Below are 27,697 nucleotides of genomic sequence, written 5' to 3' on the forward strand. Positions count from 1 at the left end.
TGTAGTGCTGGCGGACCGTATCGAGCACAGAAATACTATGTCATGCATCCAACTTGTTTTTGAACAAGTTGACCATGTTTAGCTTGAGGACCAAGCACATTTAATAGTATAAAGAAGACACAACGAATGTAACTCCTCCTTTAAGTCATCTTTATCTTGATACTCAGAAAAAAAAAATGTTCAAGAAAAGATTGTCTATTTGGACACAGAGGAATTATTTACATGTGTCCGTTTTAATGTTTAAAGGAACAGATACAAATAAGTAAACAGTCTTTGCGTGTTGTGACTGTATATTGTGACTGCGCAACTGCATCAATCATTTATTTATGTAAAGTGGCCCTTTCTGCAGTGCAACTAATGGAAAGCCCTGGTTCTACAAATGGGTGGAAAAAAAATTGTACTGGCCCGATTTAGTCGTTGAAGTACGGGACAGTTTTTTCAATAATGCAGGGGGAGAGAGAGAGAGAGAGAGAGAGAGAGAGAGAGAGAGAGAGAGAGGGGGGGTCTAATGCCTCTGAGACATGCATCTGTTGACATTTCTCATCTTGCTTGTTTGTGTTTCTTTACAGTAATGTTAATGGTAAGAGTCTGCAGTTATACATCACTGCTTATTTGTTTCACACGGCTACTAGAGGCCACTCTGGTCTTTATTTGACATGCAGGAACTTCAATTCTAGTTTTAATTGCTTCGGTCATTGAAGACGTAGAAAGGCGAAGGGAATTTTAATCTGTGTGTATTACGCAATGTATAAATGAAGCTTTCGCCACTGCATGGAAATATCTACAGTGAATTTACAGTGTGGTGGTTAATGCTCTGTGCTGAAATATTTAATTGGTTCGATATTGATTTTGTGTTGTCCTGCTCAAAAGTAAAAAATGTGAATGAATTGTTTTTCTGAGTTTGTTCTTTTTAACGAATCGCTCAAACTGGTTCACTGATCACTGTAAATGATTCATGAGCACCCCGGTTGGAATCAAAATGTTTATCCAAAGGACTGGAAATGTTTTGGGAAATTATCTGTCGAAGCGTCTGGGAACCCTGTTGAAGTCCACCAGCTTAAATGTGATTTTATATGTTAATGCTGTTATATAGTTTCATAGTATTTCATTTGATAGATAGATCATTTACGGCTGTACTTTCTCACACTTAGAACCACCATACAATGACATATTCCATACGTAATATTTCATTTCATTTCATTTGAATGTTTAAAGGAACGGATGTTTCAGTGACGCACCAATTACAGCAACTTTGTCTTTCTGTGACATTTGTATGTTGTGTCATACATAATTTATCAAAGACGCACATCGGGTCTATTGCTGTTCAATACATTTCGGATTAAGAAAACTTTAGCCACAAATGTTGACTCATTGCAAATGATGTGATAAATTGTTAGACTTTTTCAAGTTCTCATTTAGTTGCCTTAAAAGTCCCAACCATTGAAATGTTCATGTAATGGCCTTTTATAAATCTGACCGCCGAGCGTGGGTTATTGTTAATTAATGTGAACCCTGGAAGGCTTTTAAGATAAAGTAATTCAGCGCTATGCTTAATTAATGTAATTATCTAATTGTACATGGTGTTTGCTATCATCAACCAAAGCCTGCCTGTCATTCTCTGCTTTCCGGCTTTTTGCAACGCAACGTGAAGCGGCACGTCAGAACTGGGTAATGATCTCTCTATCGAAAGGCTTGTGTTTGATTTTAAGCCGTCAGCCCTGATTATTGCCAATATTTATATATTAAATCCCATTTATATAAAAGTGAAGCGGGTCCTGTGATCAGCAGAGCCGTGTTTGATGGAGGTGCTGAGGGGCTGAGATAAGGTTATGTTGAGGGAATTGTTGAAATGGGTGACTGAAGACCCTGCCATTGGTCACGGTCCACTCCTCAAAGCGGCGACAGCCTTTTATCAGGTAACTGCAATTGGAAGAAGCAGTTCAAAGAGAAAGGAGATGAATTTTCGAGGTTAACTTGTTTGAGGTTAATCCCATAGACAGATTGTGCTATCAATGAACGTTTCGTCATGTTGCAAGCATTCATTCAACCATTTAATATGGATCCTACAGGTTTCCAAAGATCCATTAAATAGCTGTCCGAGAAAGTGAAATTCTAAGCTAGATGTTCAAATAAAGCAATATGCCATAATGTTAAGGTTAAGGGGGTTTTGGGTACCAACCACACACCGTCACTGTTGTAAAAATACCCAACTGCAAAATAAAATAAAAGAAACACTAAGGCTTAATATTTACATTTATGAATAATAATTCATAAACAATAACAAATTATCCACTAAGTAATGTAGTGGTAGTCTAACTGGCTGTTTAACATTTGATGGATTATATTCATGTTGGTAAATAAATGTAATAAAATGTAAAATGTAATGCAATAATATAGAATTAATTTGGTGTGCAGTCATGAGCGAAATTTAATAATCGTTTTTAAACCACATATTTAGCAAGTAAAGATGTTTGTCAATAACACTTCTATACATCTATAGACCACTTTGCAAGAAGCACTTCCGGTTTCTGGATTTTAAATCTTACATTATTAAATCCTATGATTAAATCTTTAAGATATTTGTTGAATATCTTGGTTGTAATTTGGTATTTTGTTTAAACGTTTAAAAAAACTGAAACAGGAAGTTCATCTGGACCAGCGTTGTACATCAACCAAAGAGGTCTATACACACATATTCTGACCTTTGACCCCTTACTTTAAAACAGATGCTTAATTTGCGGTGTAGTTAAAAATGAATTACTGTTTAATAGAAACAGAATAATGAAACCTAAAACAACACAATGGACCAATAAAGTATTCAGTCTGTGGCTGAACATGTAACACCCAGTGGCGGCTCCAGACAATTTTGATTGGGGGGTCAATGGGGGGTCCTGGTCATTTAAAGGGGGGTCTCATGAAAACCGACAGAAAATACATTGGACACGGCTAATAGCTGCATATTAATGCTACTAAACAAATAAAACAACACATCATATCAACTACTTTGTTTTTAATTAATTAATCAATTGTAGTTTGCCAACAATATGCTCAAACTTTAATTGCCACACCCAGTGCCGCTGCTAGCCATATTGGTGCCCTAAGCATAATTCCATTATGATGACCCCCCCCCCACCCTGAAATTTGCCAGTTTTACTTTTTATTACCAAACATATAACTCAATACCAATAACACAATAGCAGCATCGCAGTATAAAACCTAGGAACACTAAATAGAGAAAGTAAAATCTTCACAGCTTTGCTGTCTTTGTAAACATATGTAGAATAGCCTACACACACTACACATTTGAAAGTGCAAACTTTTCTTCAGTAAACAGAATTAGTAGCAGCACATCCACATTTCCCGAATTTAAGTTAATTAAACATGGACATACCTGCATGTGATGCACGGGCATCATCTCGCAGTTTCTTCTTTCTTATCTCTTATCCTGACTCCTAATGTCTTTTCGGGGCCATTTCCAAATAAGTTGCCTAGGCAACCATCTGTCAAACTGCGTCAGGCGCACGCGCGAGGCGCTGCTGCGGGTGGTGGTGATATGGGAATGTTCGGCCGGTTTTTTTACATATACATGGCTGAAATGTGCCTGCCTAATAATTTTTCTATAGCCTAATGAAATAAAATTAGATTTAAAAAAATGTTTTTCATTACGCTATTTTTGGTGCCCCCTCATCACTTGGTGCCTTACGCAACGCACGTGATGCGCGTGGGAGTGGCAGCGCTGGCCACACTCATGACAGAAAACATATTTACAATCCAAAAGAACGACGCGGGTATGATTTTAGTTGAGCCTGTCTTGGTTTCTCGGCTGAGCCATGGATTAAATCCCCAGTTAAATGCTCTCCGCCGTCAGGATTCCCAACATCCGTGCCCGCTGTAGCGCTCGATGAAGCGCCATTTCTTTTCATCTGCTCACCTGTCTCCTCCGCCCTTTTTAGGTATTACAAAACGATCCATTTTTAGCTTCAAGAAAAGTGCGTAGCAGCTCTTGCGGGCTCGCGACACCGTCTTGAACGTAATGACGCAAGGCGCAGCGACAGCAACGTTCATGAGGCGTCGCTTTGATTCTTATGTTTATATTTTTTATATGTCGATTAATTATTAATTATTATTGTTCTGCGTAGTTTGAAGAGAACAATTTTTAAATCTTTATCCAGGATATATATAAAATATTTTTTAATCAGGAAGGGGTGGGGGGTCTAATGGGGGGTCAAGGCGTTTTTTGGAAGGGTCTTGAGACCCCCCAAGACCCCCCCTGGCGCCGCCACTGGTAACACCCACTACGTCTCATCCATGTCCCTCCGTCTCTGTTATTAAAGTTCCATGGCACTTTGATGACGGGAAACCTCAAAGCTGTTAACTGTCACAGAAGCTCCGGGCAGATGTAAGAGGGCAGGAACTCCGATAGCAGAGGTTAAAAAATGCACTGTTTGGCATGTCTTGTTTCGTTGCACCTATTCGAGGTGTTAACCAGTAGATGTATGCTACCGCAAAAACACAGACTTTCATCTTGTAAGATAGAACCCTGTTGGAAACACAGCGCTGTTTGAAGTTCTGGATTCTTTCAGAGATGTTCCGCAGAGACTCGATCACAGAAATATGGCTTCAGATTGGTGCAAAGTCTGATGTTTTTCAATTTTATCAGACAGTGGGGATATGAAAGACATAGAAGCTTTTGGGGCGATTCATGTTTCCCGCGGTCGCGACGTGCACATGGTGCGGCGTGCACATTTTTCTAGGCGCACCAGGGCCGTATCGCTTTGGAAATTGTTCAACTTTTCAGTGCCGTGTTCGGGTTTTCCGAATATTCGGAGCGGTTTTAGATGTGAAATGTGAATCGCCCCTTGGTAGATAAAAAGATATAAGCCCTCAGATGTATTTGGATATGAATCAAATTCTGTAAATCTAAATGAGTGGAGTTATTTAAGCAGAAAAGCTTTTTTAAGCAGAGAGATGTCTTTGTAAATGGTACGCTTGTGCATGCGTGTGTGTTTAGCATGGCAAATGCAGTACTCATGATAAAAATATCTGAATTATGAGTGGCAAAATTGAGCACTCGAAATGAAACAGGAGTTAGAACCATTGATTTACCAGAAGCATAGATTCAATGAGGCTATGATCTTCTTCTTGGAGCTGAATAAGAAACACAGCTCGATCTCATTTTAAACACTCCATGTCTGTTTTACAGGGTGAAAGCAAAGAAAGGAGTGAACCTTCTGAGCACCAAATCCAAGAGTAACCAGTGGAAGGTGGAATGGGACGTGCAGTCTGGAGCCAAACACTCCATTGCTACAGTGGAAGTCAGCAAAATCCCAGGAGTCCCCGGGTAAGACATCCACGCTACTTATTGAACACTGATCTAGGAACAGCATTGTCAAATGACGAATCAGATTTTAGATCAACAACAAAATAGAAGCTTACAGTACAGTGCATTACGGATAACCAATAACATTCAATTCTCCTAATAATATTTAGATAAAACAGACGGTCATCTGGTAAGACGTTTGTTTTGGTAAATACATTTAAATTTAAGTTTGTTTGTTGTCATACTGTAGCTTGTACTTTCTATGTAATGAGTTATGAACAAATATCACAGATGGGCAATTCCAACTGTGTAAGTGACATTTTACATTTTTCAGAAAAATGTGAGTATATTGCAGAAAAGGTAATATTAGTGTATGCTTTTCCAAACAAATCCCTGGAGTAAATCACATCATCAGTGGAGTGAAGTATTATATAACTTTTTTTAGCGAGGTCAAGACGAGATTACCACCGAGGTCATCTATATTAAACAACTGCTGCTTTATTCGTGTTTTTAAGCGTCTTAGTCTTGTATTAAGTAGACCCTGTCAGAAAATCTATTTCGTTCTGTTAGATTAGTGAAAAGACCATATCACCTGCAGCATTACATCATGGTACAACATGTGCGATTTTCACAAGAACACTACCTGCTTTTCCTGACATATTATATCTGGTTTTATCCGTTCGGATTTTAAGGGTTGTCTTTAAAGCCAAAATATGGAAGAATTTTGTTATGAAATGTCAAAAAATCACTTTCACAGTGTGATATATCTCATGCAGTTGTGTATTTACATTATCCCAAATGTTCCCAAGAATGTGCAAATTCAGAGAAATTCCTATTTAAGCTAATGGCCCGTCCTTCGTCTCCCTTGTATTTGTCGCATATCAGTGTCTTAATATCCGCTGCTCCGCAATACTCTCACTTTCCGGTTGTAGAAACTACGGCAAAACGTAAATGCGGAAGTAGTTATACAGCATCTGTTTACTCTTTTAACATGCGGAGAGACGTTTTTGGTATCTTTAAGAAAAGTCATAGAATAGACTCTTGTTAAGAGCAGTAGAATTATGAGGATACATACATAATAAAAAATGTAGACAGCATCTGTATAACCACCAAATACAGCACACGTAGCATTAGATTCATCGTTTCCTGCAAGCTAATTCATTACGATGACAAAATAAAATTCATTTATAACCTCGTCCGTGATCATGATGCTCGATTTCCATACGCCTGTGGATGGTGAAACGACATGTCCCATAATTCCACTCTCCTACATAACGTCATTTAGCTTCGCTTTTTGTTGTTGTTTTGAAAGTGCGCCATCTAGTAGGTCCAAATTTACATATTGTGGCTTTAAGCGCGTAGCTGAAAAGTACACTGAATAGTATGCAGTGCATGTCCTAAACAAAAGACTGTATATAATGATAAAAATAACTTTGAGCACTCTTTTAACACGCGGAGAGACGTTTTTGGTGTCATTAAGAAAAGTCATTGAATAAACTCTTGTTAAGAGCAGTAGAAATATGAGGATACAACATAATAAAGCTATTAGCGTCTGACACATTGTCAAGCATCGATGTGACAGCGGCCTGTGAAGGGTGTTGCTTGTTATTTCTAATGTGAGTTCAAACATATTTACACGTTTCACCAACAGAATATTCTGCTTTGCTTCTTATTTGTTTTGGAGAGTAGGGGAGACTTGGACTGGACGTTTTTAATGAATATTTGATTATCATATGTCTTGACACACACAAGCTATTGAGTATTGAAAAATTTTAAAAGGGCTTTACACAGACATCCTGGGAATACAGTTCAACTCTTTTCTTTTCCTAGCTAATTCTTTGATTTGTCTGGCCAATTCTCCGTCCATATTTTCTCGCTGTCTGTCTCTTCTAGCATTGCAAATGTTGATTACAGCTCTACTCTAAGGCAATGGCAATATTATTTGTCAATATAAGACAGCATCATCATTCCATTAATGTATTTACCATTAGAGATGCAGTTGCTTGGCTCACCCGTGCCAATTCTTTGTTCTCTCCAGAGCTAAGCAAGCTTAAAATTACTCCAAATGCAAGATGTTTTGATGGCTGGTACTCGCGCTGGCAGCCAATTGGTGACGGGACTTTTCTCTGGCCTCTCGCCTGTTGTGCAGGACGATCAATTCTCAGCAACAGCTAGATAATTAAGGCAATATTAACTTTGTTAATGCAGCGTCCAGTGAGAGGACAGCAAGAAAAGAAAACACATCTGATAGAGATTGATTCCCATTTTGCGTCAAATACTTCCTCCCAAAGTAAAGGAGAAGTCATTCAAGTTTAAATGGGACGGTCGCTCCAAAACAGGCTGGGGATTTCAAGAGTCTACATTGATTTCAAGTCACGAATTAGTTAAGGAGAAGATAAATACATTTGGGGGTAACAAAACTGTATTTCTTTATAAAAAGTTCAAACTTAATATTATAAGATTGATAGTTCCTGGTTGCTGAATGGCCAGTTTTTTTGGGGCACAAAGAGGAGGAGCTGATGATGTGTTTATATAATGTCGTATTTGAAAGATGGCAACAAGTGATGTTCACATCTTCTGATTCAGATTTTTTTTGTGTGGCAACATTTTGTTTTTGCTCACATTAAAGTCCCTGTGAATAGGACATCACAATCGACTTCCAGTGCGATGTATTTCAGAGTGAAACTGGAGGTTAAATAATAAACGGGGTCGTGGCTTATTTTTAACTGCAAATTGATTGGATCTAGAATAGTTGGCGGATCCAGCAGATTGGAACCGGCAGTAGATTGACAGTTGAAGGGGAGGGGCTTGACGCTAAACTGACGTAACAAGAAAGTCTACCGCTCCAGAAGTTAATTTGACGTTTTTACGTATTTTTGTTAAAGATAACAAAGACAAAAATCTGTGCGAGATAAAGTAGACTTTCTAGTCTGATTTCATATTGAGAATATAATAATTTGCCAGTTCTGGAACGGAAAGAAAAAGTTAAATTCTGAAATTCAGAAGATGTTGCGTCAGCCGCACTTACACATGACTCATTTCCAGCAGACAACATTTCGATAACCCTGCAGCAATTTTTCCATGAGCATTTCCCACCGAGCGAATCCATTTTTTGGCCGTCTCTTCTCAGCATGGCTGTCAGCAGCTATCAGCAGTTACCTGTAGAACAGGCGTCTCAGATATAGGAAATAATCCTTGATGAGTGAGCATGAGGCCAACAGACAGAGCTCATTTAGACTGTCACAATCCATTATAGAGGTTTCCTGCAAAAGCCTTGAAGAAACTGCCAGACGCTGTTATAGTCCTTCCTCTGTCACTAATTTAAAGCCGGTATGTTGTTCAAGTGTTGTGCTCCGCCACAACAGATGCATCGTCGCAACTCGCTGATAGATTTATTTCCTGGTGGTGTCAATATACTGTACATGACAGAACATCTGTTTGTGTTGACGGCCACAAAAACAAATCTGACCCCAATTAGACTCTTCTAAATGACTTTAATAGCTACATTTGGTGGACGGCCCTGCTGTTTTTTACAGCCTCATAATTGATCACTTGTTCATTGCTGGTCGGTCTTGTTTTTTATTCAGGGACATGGCTGCCAGCATCGAAATCATGCAGCTGGACTTTGAGATGGAGAACTTCACCAGCCAATCGGTCACCAGAAGAATCAACTGGAACATCGATTACCGGGATCAAACTTCGGTCTCGGATGCGGAGAAGGTGGTAACAGAACTGACAGTCGTGCAGAAGGACATCCAAGCCATCATTCCGCTTTCAATGGTAAGGAGTTCCTCCAAGTAGAGGTTATGAATTCATCAGAGGTTTTGCGATTACACATGATTTGTATGAAACTCCAGTGTATGAAATTTTGCGGCAACTAGTGGTGAGGTTGCGGATTGCAGCCAATGGCATAGGCAACTCCTCCTTTCCGAGCCACCAGGGTGGCTGATACAGGACTAAGATGACGACACTTTTACGCTTCTTTGGCGATGGAGATAACGTTTTAACGAAACGCGCTATGTAGAGTTTGTCGGTTTAGGGATACTAGAAACAACATGGCCAATTCCATGTAAGGGGACCCGCGGTATATGTTGATAGAAATAGCTCATTCTAAGATGATAAAAACATTCGACTTCATTACGTAAGATCGTTATACACCTTGAAGACATAGTTATGTATATTATATTGCCAAGCCTTACTGTTAGACTAAATTGCAGGGCACTTACGGTTTTGTCCTTCTAGCCATGGATACTAAAATCCACTATGCCACTTCCTAAGACGCATAAAAATCTATTGTTCAACACATTCTCATATTCTAAGATTAAAGCTCATCGCATTCACATTGTTTCGCAGCCGCAGTACCTTTTAAGAGGCTGGCAGAATAGTTCACACTTTTCACAGTGAGACTTTAAGGTAATAGGTTCGCGGAAAAGGCTTGAAAGTAATCCACTGTATGCTTATCCACTCACTCCAGAAGAAACAACATTATTCACCCATTAAAACCCATTCAGAGCAGTCAGTGTTAAAAAGCGTCGCTGGGGCCACCTGCCCCTCCCGTCATTTTCGTGTATTTTCAAAGCCTAGCATGATTCACTACACGGGTAACAGGTGCAGAAGAAGACACCCCCGAAACCCACTGGTGTGTTTCAGAAGACCTGAGCAGGCAGAATACAAGTGAATACAAAACAAGATGTTCGTGAAGGAAATACTCAAATCTGCTACAGTGCAGGAGCCAAGAATCTTTCCCGTTCAGACAAACAAGTGGAGGCCAAGAACAGAGCATTGTTAAATACACCACAGATAAGTTTCAGCCATGATTTCTGTAAATCTGTACATCTATTTTAAGTTTTTGTTTATTTATTTACTTTTTCTGCTCCATGCTTAACAATATATAGTATATTTTCTAGGAAGGTCAAATGATTATTCACGAATAATTGTATGCAAAATAAGTTTTTGTTTACATAATATGTGAGTGCACTGGGTATAATAATTATGTATATATAAATACACGCACACAAATGTATATGTTTAGAAAATAATTGTATATACATTTATATATTTATTTATCATTTATATAAGTTATGTACATATTAATATTTAATGTTTACATATATGATTTTTCTTTAAATTATACGTGCACATGTGTGTATTTATATATACATAACTATTTAACAAACATTTTATTTTTTCTATGATAAGTCGCAAATAATCGTTTGACAGCCCTAGTATTTTCTATACATATGTCCTCATGTGCTCAATAATTTTAGACCTAGAAGTGTAAAACCCATAAATGAAATGTTGTCCTTGCGCCATGGGTGAAACGTAAGAGAGAAGGGAGACTGAGGTTGAACCTAAAAAAAGTGCAGGTCACAAAATAATGAGATCATTGGCTAAATGTATAAAAATGAGAAGTGGGAGATTGTTAGTTGCTCTACAGACGTCTCACTGTTGTTATCCTGAGCTGTACTGAAATGAGTTTAACCGTTGGCACCTGGAACTCCCGATTTCTTTTTGAGACGGAGAGAAGACTTTCCACAACAAGCACACTCGCATATAGAGGATCTCAGAGCTAAAACACAGTCACCAAACTGTTCTTTTATTTTCACAGGATTTTAGACACTGGGGGTGTGAGAGTTTCAATAGGAATATATAAACCACATGCGTCTGCAGACTAAATGCTTAAGAGCTCTATTCTCTCTCACGGAGGCATTTCTAACTAGAAAGCAATCAGAAAGGCTCATATAAGAGGTGTTTATGGGTGCAACAATGGCAGAACCTATATGCAGCGTGCCAAGCGCATGAAATAAATCCAGCTCTGATTCAGGAGAGCAAATCCCACTTCACACACCCACAGACGCACAATCACACAACCCCAGACGTTTACGTATAGAGCATCTAATGGGTATGACACATACAGAGCCGGCACACAAGCGTGCATGGGTACAATAGACATCACTCATTCAACCCCTCATGTGCATTTCTTTGTGTTACCATCTATATACACACGACAAGAAAGAAAGCTCCGTCATTGCTTCAAACAATTTTTTTATCCATTTACATTTTTATATAAAAAGCTATTGAGGTGGTATTGGAAAAACTGCCAGCATACATGATGTATATGCCGTATATGACATCATATATAGCGGCAACATTTTTCCAAGCAGGCTCAACAATTACCCCCACAAATTCACTCTCTCAACCTCTATTAACATGAGCCGCTGTTATAGAGGCGCAAAAGTGCCCTTTAACACTGACACAGGATCAGCTGTGTATTTTCTCATGAAATAGCTCTGGTTGGGCACAGGGGCCAGTCCTCGATCAGCACTCAGGGGGCAGAGGATGTGTTGCCTACATTGGCTTCACTGCTGCCTTCTGCTTCAATAGTGCGCCATAAATAAAATATGACACAGCCCTTCAGCCAGGGCTACTATCACACAATAACATGGGCTCCACCAACTGAACACACACACATACATTCTGATAAAAGAATGGTCAGTGTATATGAAACAGAAGCCATGCTGGGTGGTCAGGATTGCTTTAATGTGAGGGGCGTCATGTCAGGGATGCATTTGTAAAGGTACAGTTCACCCAAAATTAACAATTCTGTCATTATTTAATCAGAATTATATGCTGTTCTATTATATTGAACACAAAAGGCAAAAGTAATGTTTTGAAGACTCTTCATACAGCTTTTTTCTATACACTTACATTTAGTCATTTAGCAGACGCTTTTATCCAAAGCGAAAAGAGGTGGACAACAGAAGCAATTTGAACAACATAAGGACAACAAAAAGCATAAGTGCAATACAACTGGTCTCATACAGCCTACCAGAGTATACAGTATTTTTATAGAAAGAGTAGAAAAGAGATGCTGACAGAAGAGATATACCATGTATATCTATACCATGACGGTCTATGTCTACGTGAAGTGCCAAACCTATTGGGCTACTTTTATGTTTGTTCGTTTTGGAGTTATTAGAGTTTTGTTTTTAGTTTTATTAATATTTTAAATTAGATTGCATTTTTTGATTTAAATTTATTTTAATTTTAGTTGCATTTTTAGCAATTTGTTATACGCTTTTGTAATGCTATTATTGGTTTGTGTTGCTTTACAAATTATAAAAAAAAATGGTTTACTATTATAATTTTAGTGCCTTAAACTTATTTCAGTTTATTTCCAAGGTAACATTAGATTTTTTCAAATTAAGTTTTTCCAGGCCAATATATATTTTTTAAACAAACAGAAACGTTTCTAAAGTTTCAATCTTAGTAAACTATAATGACCTTGGTTTGTTTTTATTTAGAATTTGGTATAAATGGTCCATTTAAAGGGCCCCAAATCTAGCCGTTTTACAAAATGTAATATATATCTTAGGAGTCCACAGAATGTGTCTGTGAAGTCCCAGCTCCAAATACACAACAGATCTTGTATTTTAATGTGCCCTACTTGTCCATTTTTACCTGTGAGGAAAAACAGCCTGTTTTGGTGTGTGTCTCTTTAAATGCAAATGAGGTGCTGGTCTCCGCCCCCCTTTCGAGCAGAAAGCGCAAGGTTGGGTACCAAAAAAAGACTTCCGGTAACAACAAAACTGAAGAGATGGTCACTAAGCGAACGAGAAACAGAGTCTCATCTTTAAAAACCAAACACATTGTTTTGTAAAAGTGAGAGTACAACACGTTATTTGTTTAAAAACTGAGCACGCTGTTTTCCGAGTGAATACACAAACGTGTTACGTCTTTAAATCCGGCACATTGCTCTTATAAGTGAAAGTTCACATGATAAACGCATCCCATCTATAAAAACAGAAAACATGCTTTCTATGAGTGAATGCACATTCGCGTCATTTTAATACTTAGATATAACAGGCAAAACGCAGAGTGAAGCCTCTAAAATGAGCTTCAGTGATATCAGCACCTGACGGATGACAGGCCACGTGAGCTACATCATCAGTTACTGACGCATGTCATTTTTCGGCAGCCGAAGTTTCAGTGCATCACTAGTTGTTTTATCACACATAGCGTACCTTTGAATGTTGTGAATGACCATCCGAATCAAGTATTCTAGAAAGCCATCTAATAAGCAGAAGGTCAAGTTCTCTCTGGATTTCCAAGCCTGTTCTCTTTAATATGGCTATAAATCAGTGGTGTTTAAGGACGGTGTAGTCTGCCACAGTCAACTCTAGCTTCATTCTGATATAAAACTCCTTTTTCTAATTGATTCCCAGCTTATAAAATCAGATTCGAAAATCAGACAATAGTTTGAGAATTACGTAACATTAAAGAAGTTAATTGGGCTTCGTGTTAAAAGGCCCATATTTGAACGCAAGGCCTTTGATCACAGTACTATGCATCCGTATTTAAATCCTCAATTTCCTGCTAGGAAGCCAGAATCCATGTTTCAGTTCGCTCACCTCGAGAAAAATCTCACGGTTAAGCAGTCTGTCACCTCAACAGTGACAGTCTGTATCTTTGTATACAATTGTATGTGATAAGAAGCCCAGGTTTACCTTGCTCCGACTCGGTGTGAAGTGTTTAATGGCTTGCAACGGCTGGTGCTGTCTGTATCCATCTGAGCCACCCGTTTGACTCATCACGAGATGCTCGGCTCCTGCCGTCTGTCACTGTAAATTCTGCCCGCCACACAAACTGTACTGCGCTTTGCATTCTCTGCTGCACACACAAACAATGCTGTGTCACTTTGCAATATTTCTGAATGAGCCGTGGAAGTGTTATATCACTAAAACTGTCTAAAAACTAGCACCTTGTTGTTTTAGGACATGCATGGCCTTTTCTGAAGAACCTTACAGAAGAAACTGAATGAATTTTCTTTTACTAAGCGTCCCAGTGTGTCCACAGCCATCTGTTGTGCTTTTTGTTTTCAGCGGAAGAAATGACAGCGACAGGTAATACCAGCGCATTTGGGTTTTCCAACACGAATCGTATGAATGAAATCAATGGGCGGAGCGTTGACCTTTAAAGTTTACCTGCATAAAAAGGAGATGTCAGGTTAAGAATTCAGCTCCAGAATGAAAGCCTCGCGTGGGCTCATAATGAATTTTATTTCTTTGTGCGAGTACCCAGGACTTCCATTTAAACAAGGCAGGCAGGAAGGCCAGTAATGAACTTTGAATAAAAATGATATTTACGCAGATTCAGCTGCAGGGTATCAGTACTGTATTTCTGAGCTAATAACTCATTTACTCAGCGGGGAGATATTAAATAGAACCTCATTCAGATGAACGTTTATGACCCTTTTTTTGAAGAAAGTGGGAATAAATAAACTGTGGTTTAGTTATTTTGTAAAAGGCTGTTTCTTTAATACAGATTCATAATAAAAAGCGTTATGCTACACATGATAAAGTGATGATATCTTTGATATTGCAGTTACATTGTATTCATGTATGCATTTGGCAGACACGTATCCAAAGTGACGTACCGTACATTGAAGGGATATATTTTTCATCAGCGTCTGTTTTCCCTGGGATTCAAACCCAAAAGCTGTGCGCTGCCAACGCAACGTTTAACCATTATCGCGCATTATCAGCAAAGAGTCTCATCATTCATTCTCCTAGCCTTCTGCGATATTCCTCGTGCGCATCCGATACATTTCTCCTTTTCTAAACACCTCAAATTTCCCCTCAAATATGCGGTTTTGATTGAAGCGTGAGGGAGCGCGAGCTGCATAATCTTTTCTTTATTCCTGAGGGCCACGAGGGAAATAATTTACAGTTAGTCGTGCAACATCCCCGCAGCACTTCTGACCAAAATAATGAATTGATTTTAGGTGGAAGGCAATTGTGGGGCCAATGTGCTCTTTAATTGGCTGCAGCTTTTGAAGTGTAATTGAAAGCATAGATTCATTTGCATGTGTCATCCAACAGGAAAACTTTTAAATTGGTAAACTGAGGACGCAGTGTTTTAAAAGTAAATCCATACTTGGTGTACCAGAGTTCTAGAGGTTTTATGCTGAGTACATGGAAATAGCTATCAACCTTATGTGAGGTTGTTAGAAATGGCTTTTTCTGTTGACGTGAATATATTTTGACAGACTTCACCATTTTTTCCTACTTACTTATCGACATATTAACACGAATTTCTGGTCCAGTCCGTGTTCTGGTTAATAATTTATTCGAAAAAGATGCGAAAGATACATCTGTTTTTAATAGAGATGCAGCGATACTAAATTTCTCCACCGATACCGATAGTAATATCTGCCGATACCGATAGTTTTATGGTTCTAATACATTCTGAAGATTAAAACGATATTTAGTAACTTTCTGGATGTTATTATTATTGAACTGTCGAACAATAGGCGATAGTGTGAAAATTTGCTATTTTCCACCGAGAACGATTATTGGCTGATATATCTGTGCATCTCTAGTTTTTATAATAAAAAAAACCCGGTGGTTCTTCTCTGACTGGTTCATAGCAAAGACATTTTGAACTTCCACAGCCTCTCAATTGCACACAATAGATCGAATGTACTGTTTTTTTAAGCAAATAGAATTACAGCTTAATTTGACACTTGGTGATTATTTCTATTGTAAGAGCAGCTTTGCCATTTTGTGTTATTTTGATAATCAGCCTAAACTGGATCGTGATCCTACTGGTGAAAGACCTCTAAGGTTAAATGAGCATGGCATGTTGGAGTTCAGGTGTCCTTATAACCAGTCAACCAGAATGCATACTGTTTGGACATGTTCATCCGAGAGAAGGAAACCCATGGCTTTTGACTTTACAAGGATGATACAGATACTACACATTCAGATTCCCTGTGCACTGAACTCATGCTAGCCTCCTGACTCATACCCTCTCTATTTGTCTTTCCCTCTCTCTCTTGCATATCCAGGACACGGAGATCATCAACACAGCGGTTCTTACTGGCCGCACTGTGGCCATCCCGGTCAAAGTGGTTTCCATAGAGATGAACGGAGCGGTCACCGACATCTCTTCCTTCGTGCAGTGCAAGTCATTCAATGAAGAAATCGTCAAGGTATGTCGCACCCGCGTCGATAGGTCCAGTCAACCGGGATTCTGCTTCCTCCTTTATGCATTTATAATGAATTGCATCACTTGGGAGATCATAAAATGCCCATCAAAAGCTCATTTAAAAGGAGTTTAGATATGCTCTAGTGGCCATTGCTTTTCTGATCCCCTAAAGGGATCGTCGGCTTTTCAATCCCAGTTCATCAGAAGTGTTTAGCGCACCGCGGAGCGACGTCTCTCTGCGCTTGGCAGCAGCGACCTGTGTTTAATATTTCCAAATGAAGAGTCCCACTGAAAGTGTCACGGTTGGTACGGAGGCCCTTATTATGAGACTAAGTTAAGTGACTCGGCCATCCAGAGATTTAGTTGTAAATAGAGTCCGGACTCATGGGGGCAATTGAATAAAATACTCGAATGAAGTTCTTATTTCAATTTCACCGCTTGGCTTTAAGTTAAGGAATCCTGTTTTTACTCTTGATGAGCAAGGACGGTTTCTGTTTGGTAGACCCTTTGTCCAGCTAAACAGAATGATTGATTTATTCATAATTGATTATTAAATCGTAATAAATTAATAAAATAATTTAATAAAAGGTAAAGACTACATTTACAATGAATAGTGAACATGATGAATATCGACTGCTATTCAGTCAATAATAATACAAATAATGTAATAAACAATATTATCTAAAGGCAATACATTAGTGGTTATTATTGTGAGCAGTGAGCTCAAAAACAAGACATAAAATTAAATGCATGGGCCCTGTAGTCTTCCGTACTGCTTGTGCCACTCTGAACTTAAAGTCCCCCTGTGTTCGATAATTCTATCCATTAAAACTAATCTTTGACCATCATAATTACGTATTTAAAACTTTTTTCTTGTTAAAATTATGTTTCTCTCTTTTAATAGCTTCAACGGAACGGTACAACTCTGCTACATTATGAATATGCAGATAGATGAATATGCAAATTAGCCCCGCCTCCACTCAATCGCACATATTTATGCCTCAAACTGCTGATCCACAGGGGTCAAATGAGTTGATGTGATTGGTTATGACGTCATTAACTTTCCAGTATCTCTGTGAAAAACATGGATATGCGGAAAGGACTCGATCTGAAATGCTGTTCATTTGTTTCAAGAAATCTCCAGGTTTTTCCCACTTGTTTTTCGTGCGTGGGAGCAACATCAGAAGTGCGCGTGCAGCTTAAAGCATACGTGCCTGCTCTCCTAATTCACTTCTCTGCATTGGCACAAGGGGGCAGTTGTTTTTCCTTAAGGCTCGTAAATACATAAATACATTTTCCAGAGTCCTTAAGGGAACTAACAATTTTACTCTTTTCCATCTGCTCCGTGGCACAACAAAGCAAAAGTCGAAATCCACTTCAACTATAAACAGTTTTTAAATCGTAAACAAATAACAATGCGCCTGAGTGTGTCATATGTCTGCAAAGATTGAGATCCATAAGCCTCCCGAGATGATACCAGAGGGCATGCATTGTTTATCTGACCTGAGATTCAGAATAGGCGGGTGTGCTGCAGAGTCCGGGCACAGCATTAGCTTTGGTGTTATTGAGTGGCTTTGCTCGGCCACCCAGGCCATTGAACTTTGGAGGCTAATTCAAGATGAGCCCTTCAAGCTGAGACAACATGAGTCCTGACAGTTCAATAAAACGCTCGGTGCAGTGCCGAAAAAGCGTCATGCACAAGACAAAGGTTGCTGGCTCCAGGAACATGTTATTCAAAAGGTATTCATGAGTGTCTGTTATTACAAAGCTTTTCCCCCAGAGCTGAAGCTTTTACTTGAGGATGGGGACTCCATGACAGATGGGCACATGCACGACTGTGACAATGACGTCAAATGCTTCGTCCACAGACTGACTTTTAATATCTTGTTTGCTTGAAGGTTCTGATTCGGATTTGACAATACAGTCTGTTAAACCCAGCGAGGTGTGTCGAATTTTGCCAAACATTTGTATTGTTTGTACATATTGCACTCATGTAAAAATGCTTTTTAGTTTCGTTAACTTATGTTCAGGTAATGTTTGCCAGCCTTGTCTCAGATCCCTGTCTTACAGTCAGTCATGTTTTGGTCATGTTTATTTCCCGTGGTGCTCAAATATAGAAATGATGCTCTCGCCGTTATTTTAGTCAAAAACGACTAAACAAATAATAAATGTTGTTTTTAATCGTTTGCATTAGGTAAAGGTGTGCATTCTCCTCTATATCTCACGCATCACATAATAAACCAAATGTGTACTAATAGGCATCTACTGGCTAACGGTCGCTATTTTAATTGGTTTGTCAAAATATTCAGACAATTGACCACAGCATATTTTTTCTGTAGTGTGCACTAAATGATGAGACGCTGGAGGTTTGTGTATGCGAGCAGAAAAGTGTGAACAGTTTATCCCAGCTGATGTTACATCTCTAGGCACTGATAGTCACAATGGCCATCTGAGAGCGCACACATTTTATGCATTTACTGATTCCAATATGAGCAGTTGATTTAATAATAAGTAAATAGTTAAATCTTTCGTATTTAAATTGATCTATCATTTTGTGATTTATTCAACAAAATGTGTGGAACACAAAAGATGATATTTTGATAGATATCTCCGGGGTTTTGGGTCCATACGATGGATGTCAATGGGGTCCAATGTTGTTTGGTTACCAACTTTTTATCATAATATCTTCTTTTGTGTTCTGCAAGTAAAATCACGCAGAGTTGGAAGGACATGAGGGTGAGAAAATGATTAAATGTTATTCATTCATATTCATTCAATATTTATAGTCCTATTAAGTTGAAACTTAACATTTTTTGACTTTGTCACGAACTGTAATCTATTAATTCGTGCTTCCCCGTTTTTTCGAGTCACCCAGCGCGAATTTCAATCTAATATATTTAATTTTTTTCCCCTGATGTTAGGTTTAGAGGTCAGGGGAGCCATTTATTGTTCTTTTGCTACCTCGTGAAATTCGCGTTTTTTATATTTATAAATATATATATGTAAATACACACGCAGTCTGTGTATGGAAAGTCGTGCTGAGTGACATTAAAAAAAGGTCGTGCTCACTAACATAAAAAACTGGGGATATTCGTGTCGATGAACACGAATGAATAAACTCCAAATTTAGTGTCTATACCACGAACTGTCGTGAGACTGGGTTGTAGGCAATCTTGTATGGTATTCGCTGTATAGTCACATAGTAAATGCATGAGTTGAATATTATTAGTCTTGTTACTTTACAAACAATTATAACATTTTTGTCTTGTACATAATATACACATAAACATTGACACGCTTTTTTGTAATAGTGCTTTTATGAAGAATTGCGCCTAACATGCAAAAAGATATTATAAATCTTGCTCACATATGAATAAATCATGGGAACAAATTCTTATGTGTGGCCATAGTTTCATATTTTCGTGTGTCATGCTGTGTGGGGCTTGGCATGGTTAAAATAAAGAAAAAGTATAATTACTTTCTCAGTTAGAATTGCCATGATTTCTTTTTGCTAATCGGTCTAAATTGTCTCGACTGATCTAAAATGCATCTTCTGTAAAGTTGCTTTGCAACAGTGCGAAAGGATGAAAAGTGCTCTAAAAATGCAAGTTAAATTAAATGTCCCTTCTGTTTGGACAGTAGAGGGTTACGGTGGGGCTTATTGGACTAAACACAGCTGGCGGGTGTTGAGGCTGAGGGTCTCTCGATGGGCAGCACTATCCTGACCTCGCCCCGACACTCCTCTGAAGCCAAGCAAAGTGCCAGGGCAGATTAGCGGTTACATGGCACGCTTACCGCAGGCAGGCACATAAAAGTACTTTCAGCTGGCCCCTGCTAACTAGTCACGCCCACAGTCCTTAACTGCTTTTGACTTGGAATTATCCAGCCAAGTTTATTAGAAGCCCTAGGAGCAAGTGGGTCAAGACCGAGTTCACATCAACAGAAATGGCTCAGCAGGAACACGGTTAAGAGACTGTGGAGTGCTGTTGGAACCTAACAGGAAATTTCAGCAGAATTGTAAAGGTGAAGCGTGTAATTCCTGCACCTCCAGTGTTACTAAGAGATGTTGCGAAAACACGGCATGTTGTTAATTGGTTGGTGGTTAACGAAGTTGGCAAATGGTTCTTGGTGGGTTGTTGTTGTTTTTTTAAATCATGCTATTACAGTTTCTTGAACCTTAGATTTAGGCCAAGCCATGAAGTTTTTCCTTTGAACATGAAAAGCTCCCTTTCAAACACCATATATCCGTTTTTCAGGAGTATGATTCATATTTTTCCACCGAAAATAAATGAAGTGAGTTTTCCAGCAGGGGTCTCTTAAAGGCTACCGGGGTGAGAGTCATCTCCTCTGATCAATTCCCTGTATTGATGGTATGTATAGGAGTGGGAGCTGTCTCCGAGACCTACATATTTTATAACACAGATATCCCCGCTATGATGAATTTACGGGCTTGGCTAGACAGCAACTGCCGACCTCCATTTGAGGGAGATTAGGTTCTGTGATTACAGTGTCAGCTGCCTCGGACCCCCAAATAAATCATAGATGCTATTCCACAGCAAAGCTTAGATTGATTATTACAGTAAATCATATATTTCTAAATACCGCTGTGTGTATAAGGAATGTGTTGGCAGACCTGGAGGAATAAGATAAAGGACATTTTTGCGTCTGTTTTTGGTCCGTCTCTAGCTGTATTCATTAAATTTCCTTTGAAATGAGACTTTGAAATGTGAAAATGTGCACATTTGAGTGCGTACATTGGAGTTTGTGAGACTAGGGAAGAAAAGAACGGATTGAACTGAATAACAATTGAAGTTTTGAAAAAACAAGGCCTGAGGCTAAAGCTGTCAGACGTACTCTTAAAGGGTGTTATTTTAAGAAGCATGTATCTAGTGAAAAGATTGTGTTTGTTTTAATGAAACGTGTGTGTTATTGAATTGAAATATTTTTATTTTAGATAACTTTTTAGGTTAATAATAAACAAAGATCAGTTCTTGAGCAAATACACAAGAAACCAGTGTTCAAAACCGCGACCTTACCTAATTCCCAAAGGTACACTCAAAATGATGATGGACTGGTCATGTGGTAAATATTAGTTTGACTTTGACGTAAAGTAACAATTTTATTTTTAAGTGACAAACAGAGGTAACAATGTAGGTGCAAAAGTTATGAATTGCAGCTTTGACTACAACTCATGATAAAAATGAGTCTTGTGTTCAAGAACAGCTAGACAGAATGGAACTTGATGGACAACATTTTTTTGTGTTACCTGCTTCCAAGGGCAAACTAGGGAGTAAAAAATGAAACATTTACAATTTACATACATACACGAGAAAAATAAATACTTGAAATTGAAAAATAGAATCAAATATCATCGCAATGTGTATTAATTTATACACAAATAAAACAATTAGGCCAATAATTCTCAACCTTTTTCGACTCAATAAAATACTTTAGAACTTGACATTATAACAAACATTTGTTCATTGTAATAAAAGCCAAATCATTTAATATAAATAGTTTAATTTTAGTTTGGTTTAACTTTAATTGTCATATTGAAGTCTCTTTGGAAGTCCCCCCTTATGGACCCCCCTGTTGTGAACCACTGATATAGGCGATTGACCCTGAATGTTTTGTCAGCGACTCTGTTTAGTAAATGCACTGTGAATTATCTTCATTTGAAGGCTTTTCCCGCAAAAGTTGACACATGAGATTAATCATGATTAATTCGATAAAGCAAACAGCACACCAAGTAATTGATTTAAATACAGTTTTTAATCTGATTGACACCCTTCTTTGATGCCGACTGTCATCCACTTACTCTTGCAGGTGAAGACATGTTTAGTCAGTCTGCTTGTTGTCTAGATAATATTTTCTAATCCGTCTCTAATCTCTTCAACAGGTGTCCATTAGTTGCGACTACGTCTATGTGAACGGGAAAGAGACGCGCGGCTCCATGAACGCCAGGGTGATTTTCAGCTACGAGCACCTCAGCGCTCCTCTTGAGCTTACTGTCTGGGTACCTAAACTGCCGCTTAAAGTGGAGCTGTCGGACAACAAGCTGAGCTTCATCAAGGGCTGGAGGGTCCCCATCCTTCCGGACCGCAGGTAAGACATACCTTTAGCGTACAACTGCACTTGCTATCGTTAACAGATGTACGAGTTGCACTTCTACATCTTTGTTTTTTGGTGGACTCCCCCGCTGGGCGTTCTAAAACGGTGTTATGTTTGAATTATTGGAGTTGTAAAGAGCGCGTTTATGTAACGTCGCTAAGGACTTTGTTAGTTAAGATTGAGCTATAGAGCTGATGTTGCACGAGCACCAAACGCTATTCTTCACGCCGCTCATTTACTGTGATTTTGACAAATCGAAGCTGTAATATTGTCAAACGCTCTTGGCAGAAGATCCCTCAGCACAGGCAGTTTTCACGATGAACCTCTCCAAAATGATTTATGATATAGAATATTCCGGATGCTTACTGGTGTCATTATGGCTCCCGTAGCGGGCTCATTTTTTTTATGTAAATCTAAAATTGTATTCATTACAATGGACTATTTACATAGGATTGTGATCTGATTTGGTTACGCTAATCCGATTTAGGGGGAAGTTGTCATCTACGTCTAGCCTAGGGGGGTGTGATGTGGATGTTCAATAGTACAGAATCGTTATTTCCTTTGAATCTGTCGCCATTTTCGAAGGTTAAAAATTCCAAAATTCTTCCTGGATTGGAGTTTTGACAAAACAGGCCCATTAGTTGTGTTGGTGTTTGTTTGTATGTTTTGTCAGTATTCATCCAGTATGTAAATACCACCTAGCTACTGATCTAAAACGTTTTGCTATTGTCAAACCTTCGCATGTGAAAAATCTCACTGCTGTCTTTTTCTCTCTGTTCAATGCGAGATACAAGCGTGTCATTAAATTTACATCTGACCTCAATTTGAGTTGCTTTGATTCAGCATCCCCCAGTATCCAACACTCCTCTTCCGTTTTCCTTTTCCTGCTCTCATTTCCTCCTCCGTTTTATTCCACTACATCGACCAATGTTAAGACGTGTCAACAGGCAGATTTCTGGCATTGGCCTACAACACTCTCTGATTGATGCTAGTTCTCTGAACCGGCGATCTGTCCACCAAAATATACGCCGATTTGTATTGGCTGGACAGGCTCTGTTGCATAAGATGCGGTTTTGTAGACATCATAATGAGTTCAAGAACAGATCCCATCTTTAGGTGTGTGTTCCTCGACCGTGAAGCTCTTCATAACCTGAATATATAATATGAAGAGATAACATCACTTTTTGGGTTCGGCCCTCGACCTCCATGGCTACAGGAGACTAACGCAGAAAAGATTCAGCGATTGCTTTCCAATTTTACGATTTTATCTTTCATGAGTTGTGCCTGCCAGTCTCTCTAGGTTGAGAAGTACCAGCGTGTTCCCTTACATGATAACTCATTGCTTGGCATTCAGCTCAATTGAAGGTAATGGACGGGCAGGCTATGGTCTGTCAGTTACAAACAGACAGCTGTCTCTGACATCTCCAGTTATCTGATTAATTAGGTGTGTGTGTGTGTGTGGAATGGCAGAAGTGGCATTCAGCTCTCAATACCCCTGCCACGCTTCCTCTCTCGCGCGCTTCACACAGTGACATTTCTCTGAGAGAGATGGATTAGATGGATTCAGTGGGTTGGTATGTGTGATGCATGCAAGAAACTTCTTTGAGCAGGTCTTAAGATGATGCACATTATGTTTATTGGCAGCCCTCTTACAACTTTTGTGTGTTATTAGACAGATCCAAATGAATTCGATGTGTGCATAAAATATTAAAATAATATTATCATTTTGTTATGACAATTATTGATTATTTACTTTTTTATAATATGCAACACAGTGTCTTGATGCGATGAATAAATCAATTATTTAGGTCATTCTTACGAAAACACTGAAATAGGATGACAGTAAAGATTTTAATGTTAAAAAGACAATTAAGTAACACAAAAATGTGCATTATAAAGATAATGGTCTAGTTACACAAGATGGCGCCGGAGCTTTTGTGACACCAGGGTCGACAGACTAATTTCTGGTCGTTAGCACTATCGTGTTGTTTTGGCTTAGCAATTTAAAGAGGATCTTTCATATCGCTGAAATATTACCTTTTTATTTGCCAGCCTAAAATCCTCCTTTTCCCATACAGTGTTATACGACCGGAAATTAGTCTGCCGACAATGGCGTCCGAAAAGCTCACTAGCACCATATTGTGCAACAGAGAATTGTGTTTTCTACCTTGGACAAAACATAATTTTGATACATTACTTGTGGATTTTATTGCTTTTCTGTCAAAATGTTCATTACCGTAACACACCCAGATTGCATTATGTGTTGTCATTTAAACAGAGTAAAATTTTAACAATCTGTAAAAACTATTAAATGTTCTCAGGTGACAAAAACAATGATTGACAGAATAGTCATGTATAATAAAAATGAAGAAATAGTGGAAGAAATAGTGTCCAGGAATGATACACTCAACCTCCATTTTTAAAAGACGGTTTAAACTGGCACAAATATGATTGCATAAAATTTCATTTCAAGAAACACATTAACCAGTATCTTTCAAATGGCTAACAAGAGAACAGATCACTTTATATTTTAGTAGTTTAATAGTCTCATGTCATGCTATCTTCACAACTTTTTCCTTCTCATTACCGATACAGGTAGTTTTCCGCATCTAAGAAAATGTTACATAATTAAATATTAAAATATACTTCATAAATGTCATAAAATAAAAGCGATTGATGCTTTTAAATGGTTAGGGTAATGAGAATAGTAATGCCTTTTTTTGTAAAAAATGTTTTGTTAAACTGTCAGTAAAAGTTTTGAAATGAATGCTTTTAAACAGTCATACCATGTTTTGAAATAATAAAATAGGACATTTGTTGAAGCAAGTGTTTTTAAGTTTGATATCTTGAAACCAAGATTTTGTGAGAATAACCCATTTAAACTATATAAACTAACTGATATTACACTTTTTCTGTGCCATAGCCTAAACATTAGATGGTTTTAAATCAACCAAAAATTGATAAATAGACATAATATGTGAATGTATGAACTGTTCAAATGACTTTTTTTCTCTCCTATGATCTCCTCAGAACGGCCCGAGACAGTGACGACGATGATGAAGATGACCGCAAAGTGAGCCGCGGCTGTACGTTACAGTACCAGAGGGCCCAGGTTAAAGTTCTGACCCAGTTTCACACTACATCGACCGAGGGCACGAACCAGATGATCACTATGCTGGGTCCTGACTGGCAGGTGGACGTAACAGAGCTGGTCCAGGACTCTCTGAAGGTAGTGGATGCCAGAGTGGCTGAGCTGGTGGATCGGACGGTGCTGGTGGCTAATGAGTTGGGATCATCCACTCTTAAGGTAGAACACCACAAATAATGGACCATGTTATCGATTTGAGACTGTACTGTTTGAACGTTAAGGGTCATTATTAACATTATAGAGCAGTAATAGTGATGAATAGAAATGAATTTGTGGGAAATACAATGGGAAATATGTTGTATCTTCATGTTCATAGACCAGTTTCTTGAAGTCTCAGACTGTTTTTTAAACATGAAATCATCTTCAAATGCTTTTTAGTCCCAGTAGCTTATTCAGAAGCTTGGATGTTTGGAAATGACATTTCCTAAATCACAACTAATAAGCTCTCCCTATTTTTCATAAACATTTACTCTTTGAATCAATGTCACTGAGTGCAGCTGTGACGTGTCAGAGGGGACCTGGCCCTCCCGACTGAGACCGTTTTCTCCTCCATTCTTTTATCATTGGAGTTTGGGTTCCTCGCCACAGGCCCGTGTTGGCTTGCTCACCGGGGGACTGCATTTATTAGATATTATTTACTAGAATGATCTTGCTTGTTCTATAAACACCGTGCGCTGTGCTGTGTTTTTCTTATTTTCTCCTGTAAAGCTGCTTTGGAGCAATGCAAAATGTGAAAAGCGCAATATAAATATATTTAATTGATAGAGAATCTTTCTGTTATAAAACTTCGAATTATATTAGTGGAATAATTTTTAAAGTTAAGTCTTCTTTCTTGCTACTCAGCCAGCACACAATTTGTTCATTGTGAGAGAGTTTTGATCGTTCATGACGGCTTGAGAAGAACTCGTCAAACGGTGTCTGTTATTTTGTTTCGGAAAAGTGTTTTTCTCACCGTAAACAAATTTGTACATGAAAGCAAAAGTTTGCTAATTAAACTAGGGAAAACTGCAAAGGTTATTAATAATTAATGGCTAATGCAGAACTCATGGCCAATGTGTGCTGAAAATACACAAACTATGAGTACAAGAGCGTCATTCCATCTTTTCAAGATGCAAGGCACCATGAGAAAAATGAATAATATTGTTTATAAGTCGACGACATCAGGGATTTTCTAGCATATCGAGTGGTTCTTTGATCTTCATCTTTCACCCCATCACTATGGCCTGAGCACAGATTCAGCAGCTTTCAAGAAACATGTTTTATGGCTCTTGTGAAGATATTGTTTTTTTTCTATGGTTTAATTGGCTTGCCAGGTTTACAGACTACTGTTGTAATTACTGTAGACCGGGCAGATCCTTTTTGTCCTTTAAAAGCTCTCGTTGTTAATACAAACATCAAAAGCAGGTGCATCAGCAAGTATAATAAAACTAATGGCAATCGCCTGGATGAAACTAAATAAGCTATTCTGGTAAGAATGTTTTCTCTTGTTTTATTTTTGTGTCAATATGTGCCTTCAAATGCACTGCATCTTTGTATGGAAGCGTATGTGTAGCAATGTCGAATTGAAATGCAGTATGTAAAATGACAATGCATTTATGTCCGTAAATATACAGTTAAAATAACATGTGCAAAATGAAAATGCAATAATATAATTAACATTTGTCAGTTCCTACACCACTTTTATTTTGTAATTAAAATTCATATTTTAACGCTCTTTAAGTTGCAAAATTAAAATGAAAATACATTCCCCCGGAATTTTTATTTTGCACCTAGTGTTGCACATATGTTATTTTAAATGTATATTTAAAGACATAAATGCATTATCATTTTACTTACTGCATTGTCATTTCTATTTGAAAACTGCTTTCATGGCATTGAAGCTCGCCTTTCAAAGGGATAGTACACTCAATATAAACATTCTATCATTATTTACTCATCCACAAGTTGTTTCAAAGTTGTGTACAAGTTGCTGTTCTGTGGATATTTTGAAAAATGTAGAAAACCATTGACACAATAGAAGTGGCAGTATTTTTACTATGGTAGTCAATAGTGCCCCAAAACATTCTTCTAAATACCTTCCTTATGTTGAACTCAAATGAATACATTTTTGTAACCGTTTGAGAGCGAGT

General features: G+C 38.3%; 1 protein-coding gene across 2 annotated transcripts in view; it reads left to right on the forward strand.

Moving 5' to 3' along the window:
* The window catches only part of tmem132e (transmembrane protein 132E), a 207,913-nt gene that overhangs the window by 171,379 nt on the left and 8,837 nt on the right, over positions 1-27,697 (forward strand). For both annotated transcript variants that reach the window (XM_079480197.1, XM_079480196.1), the window contains exons 3-7: positions 5,204-5,341; positions 8,908-9,100; positions 16,170-16,313; positions 22,209-22,414; positions 25,451-25,727. In XM_079480197.1, coding sequence (XP_079336323.1) covers positions 5,204-5,341; positions 8,908-9,100; positions 16,170-16,313; positions 22,209-22,414; positions 25,451-25,727 — 958 coding nt within the window. The remainder of the gene's footprint in view (positions 1-5,203; positions 5,342-8,907; positions 9,101-16,169; positions 16,314-22,208; positions 22,415-25,450; positions 25,728-27,697) is intronic.

The sequence above is a fragment of the Barbatula barbatula genome, assembly GCF_947034865.1.
Source record: "Barbatula barbatula genome assembly, chromosome: 2".
In the NCBI taxonomy this organism is placed as follows: Eukaryota; Metazoa; Chordata; class Actinopteri; order Cypriniformes; family Nemacheilidae; genus Barbatula; species Barbatula barbatula.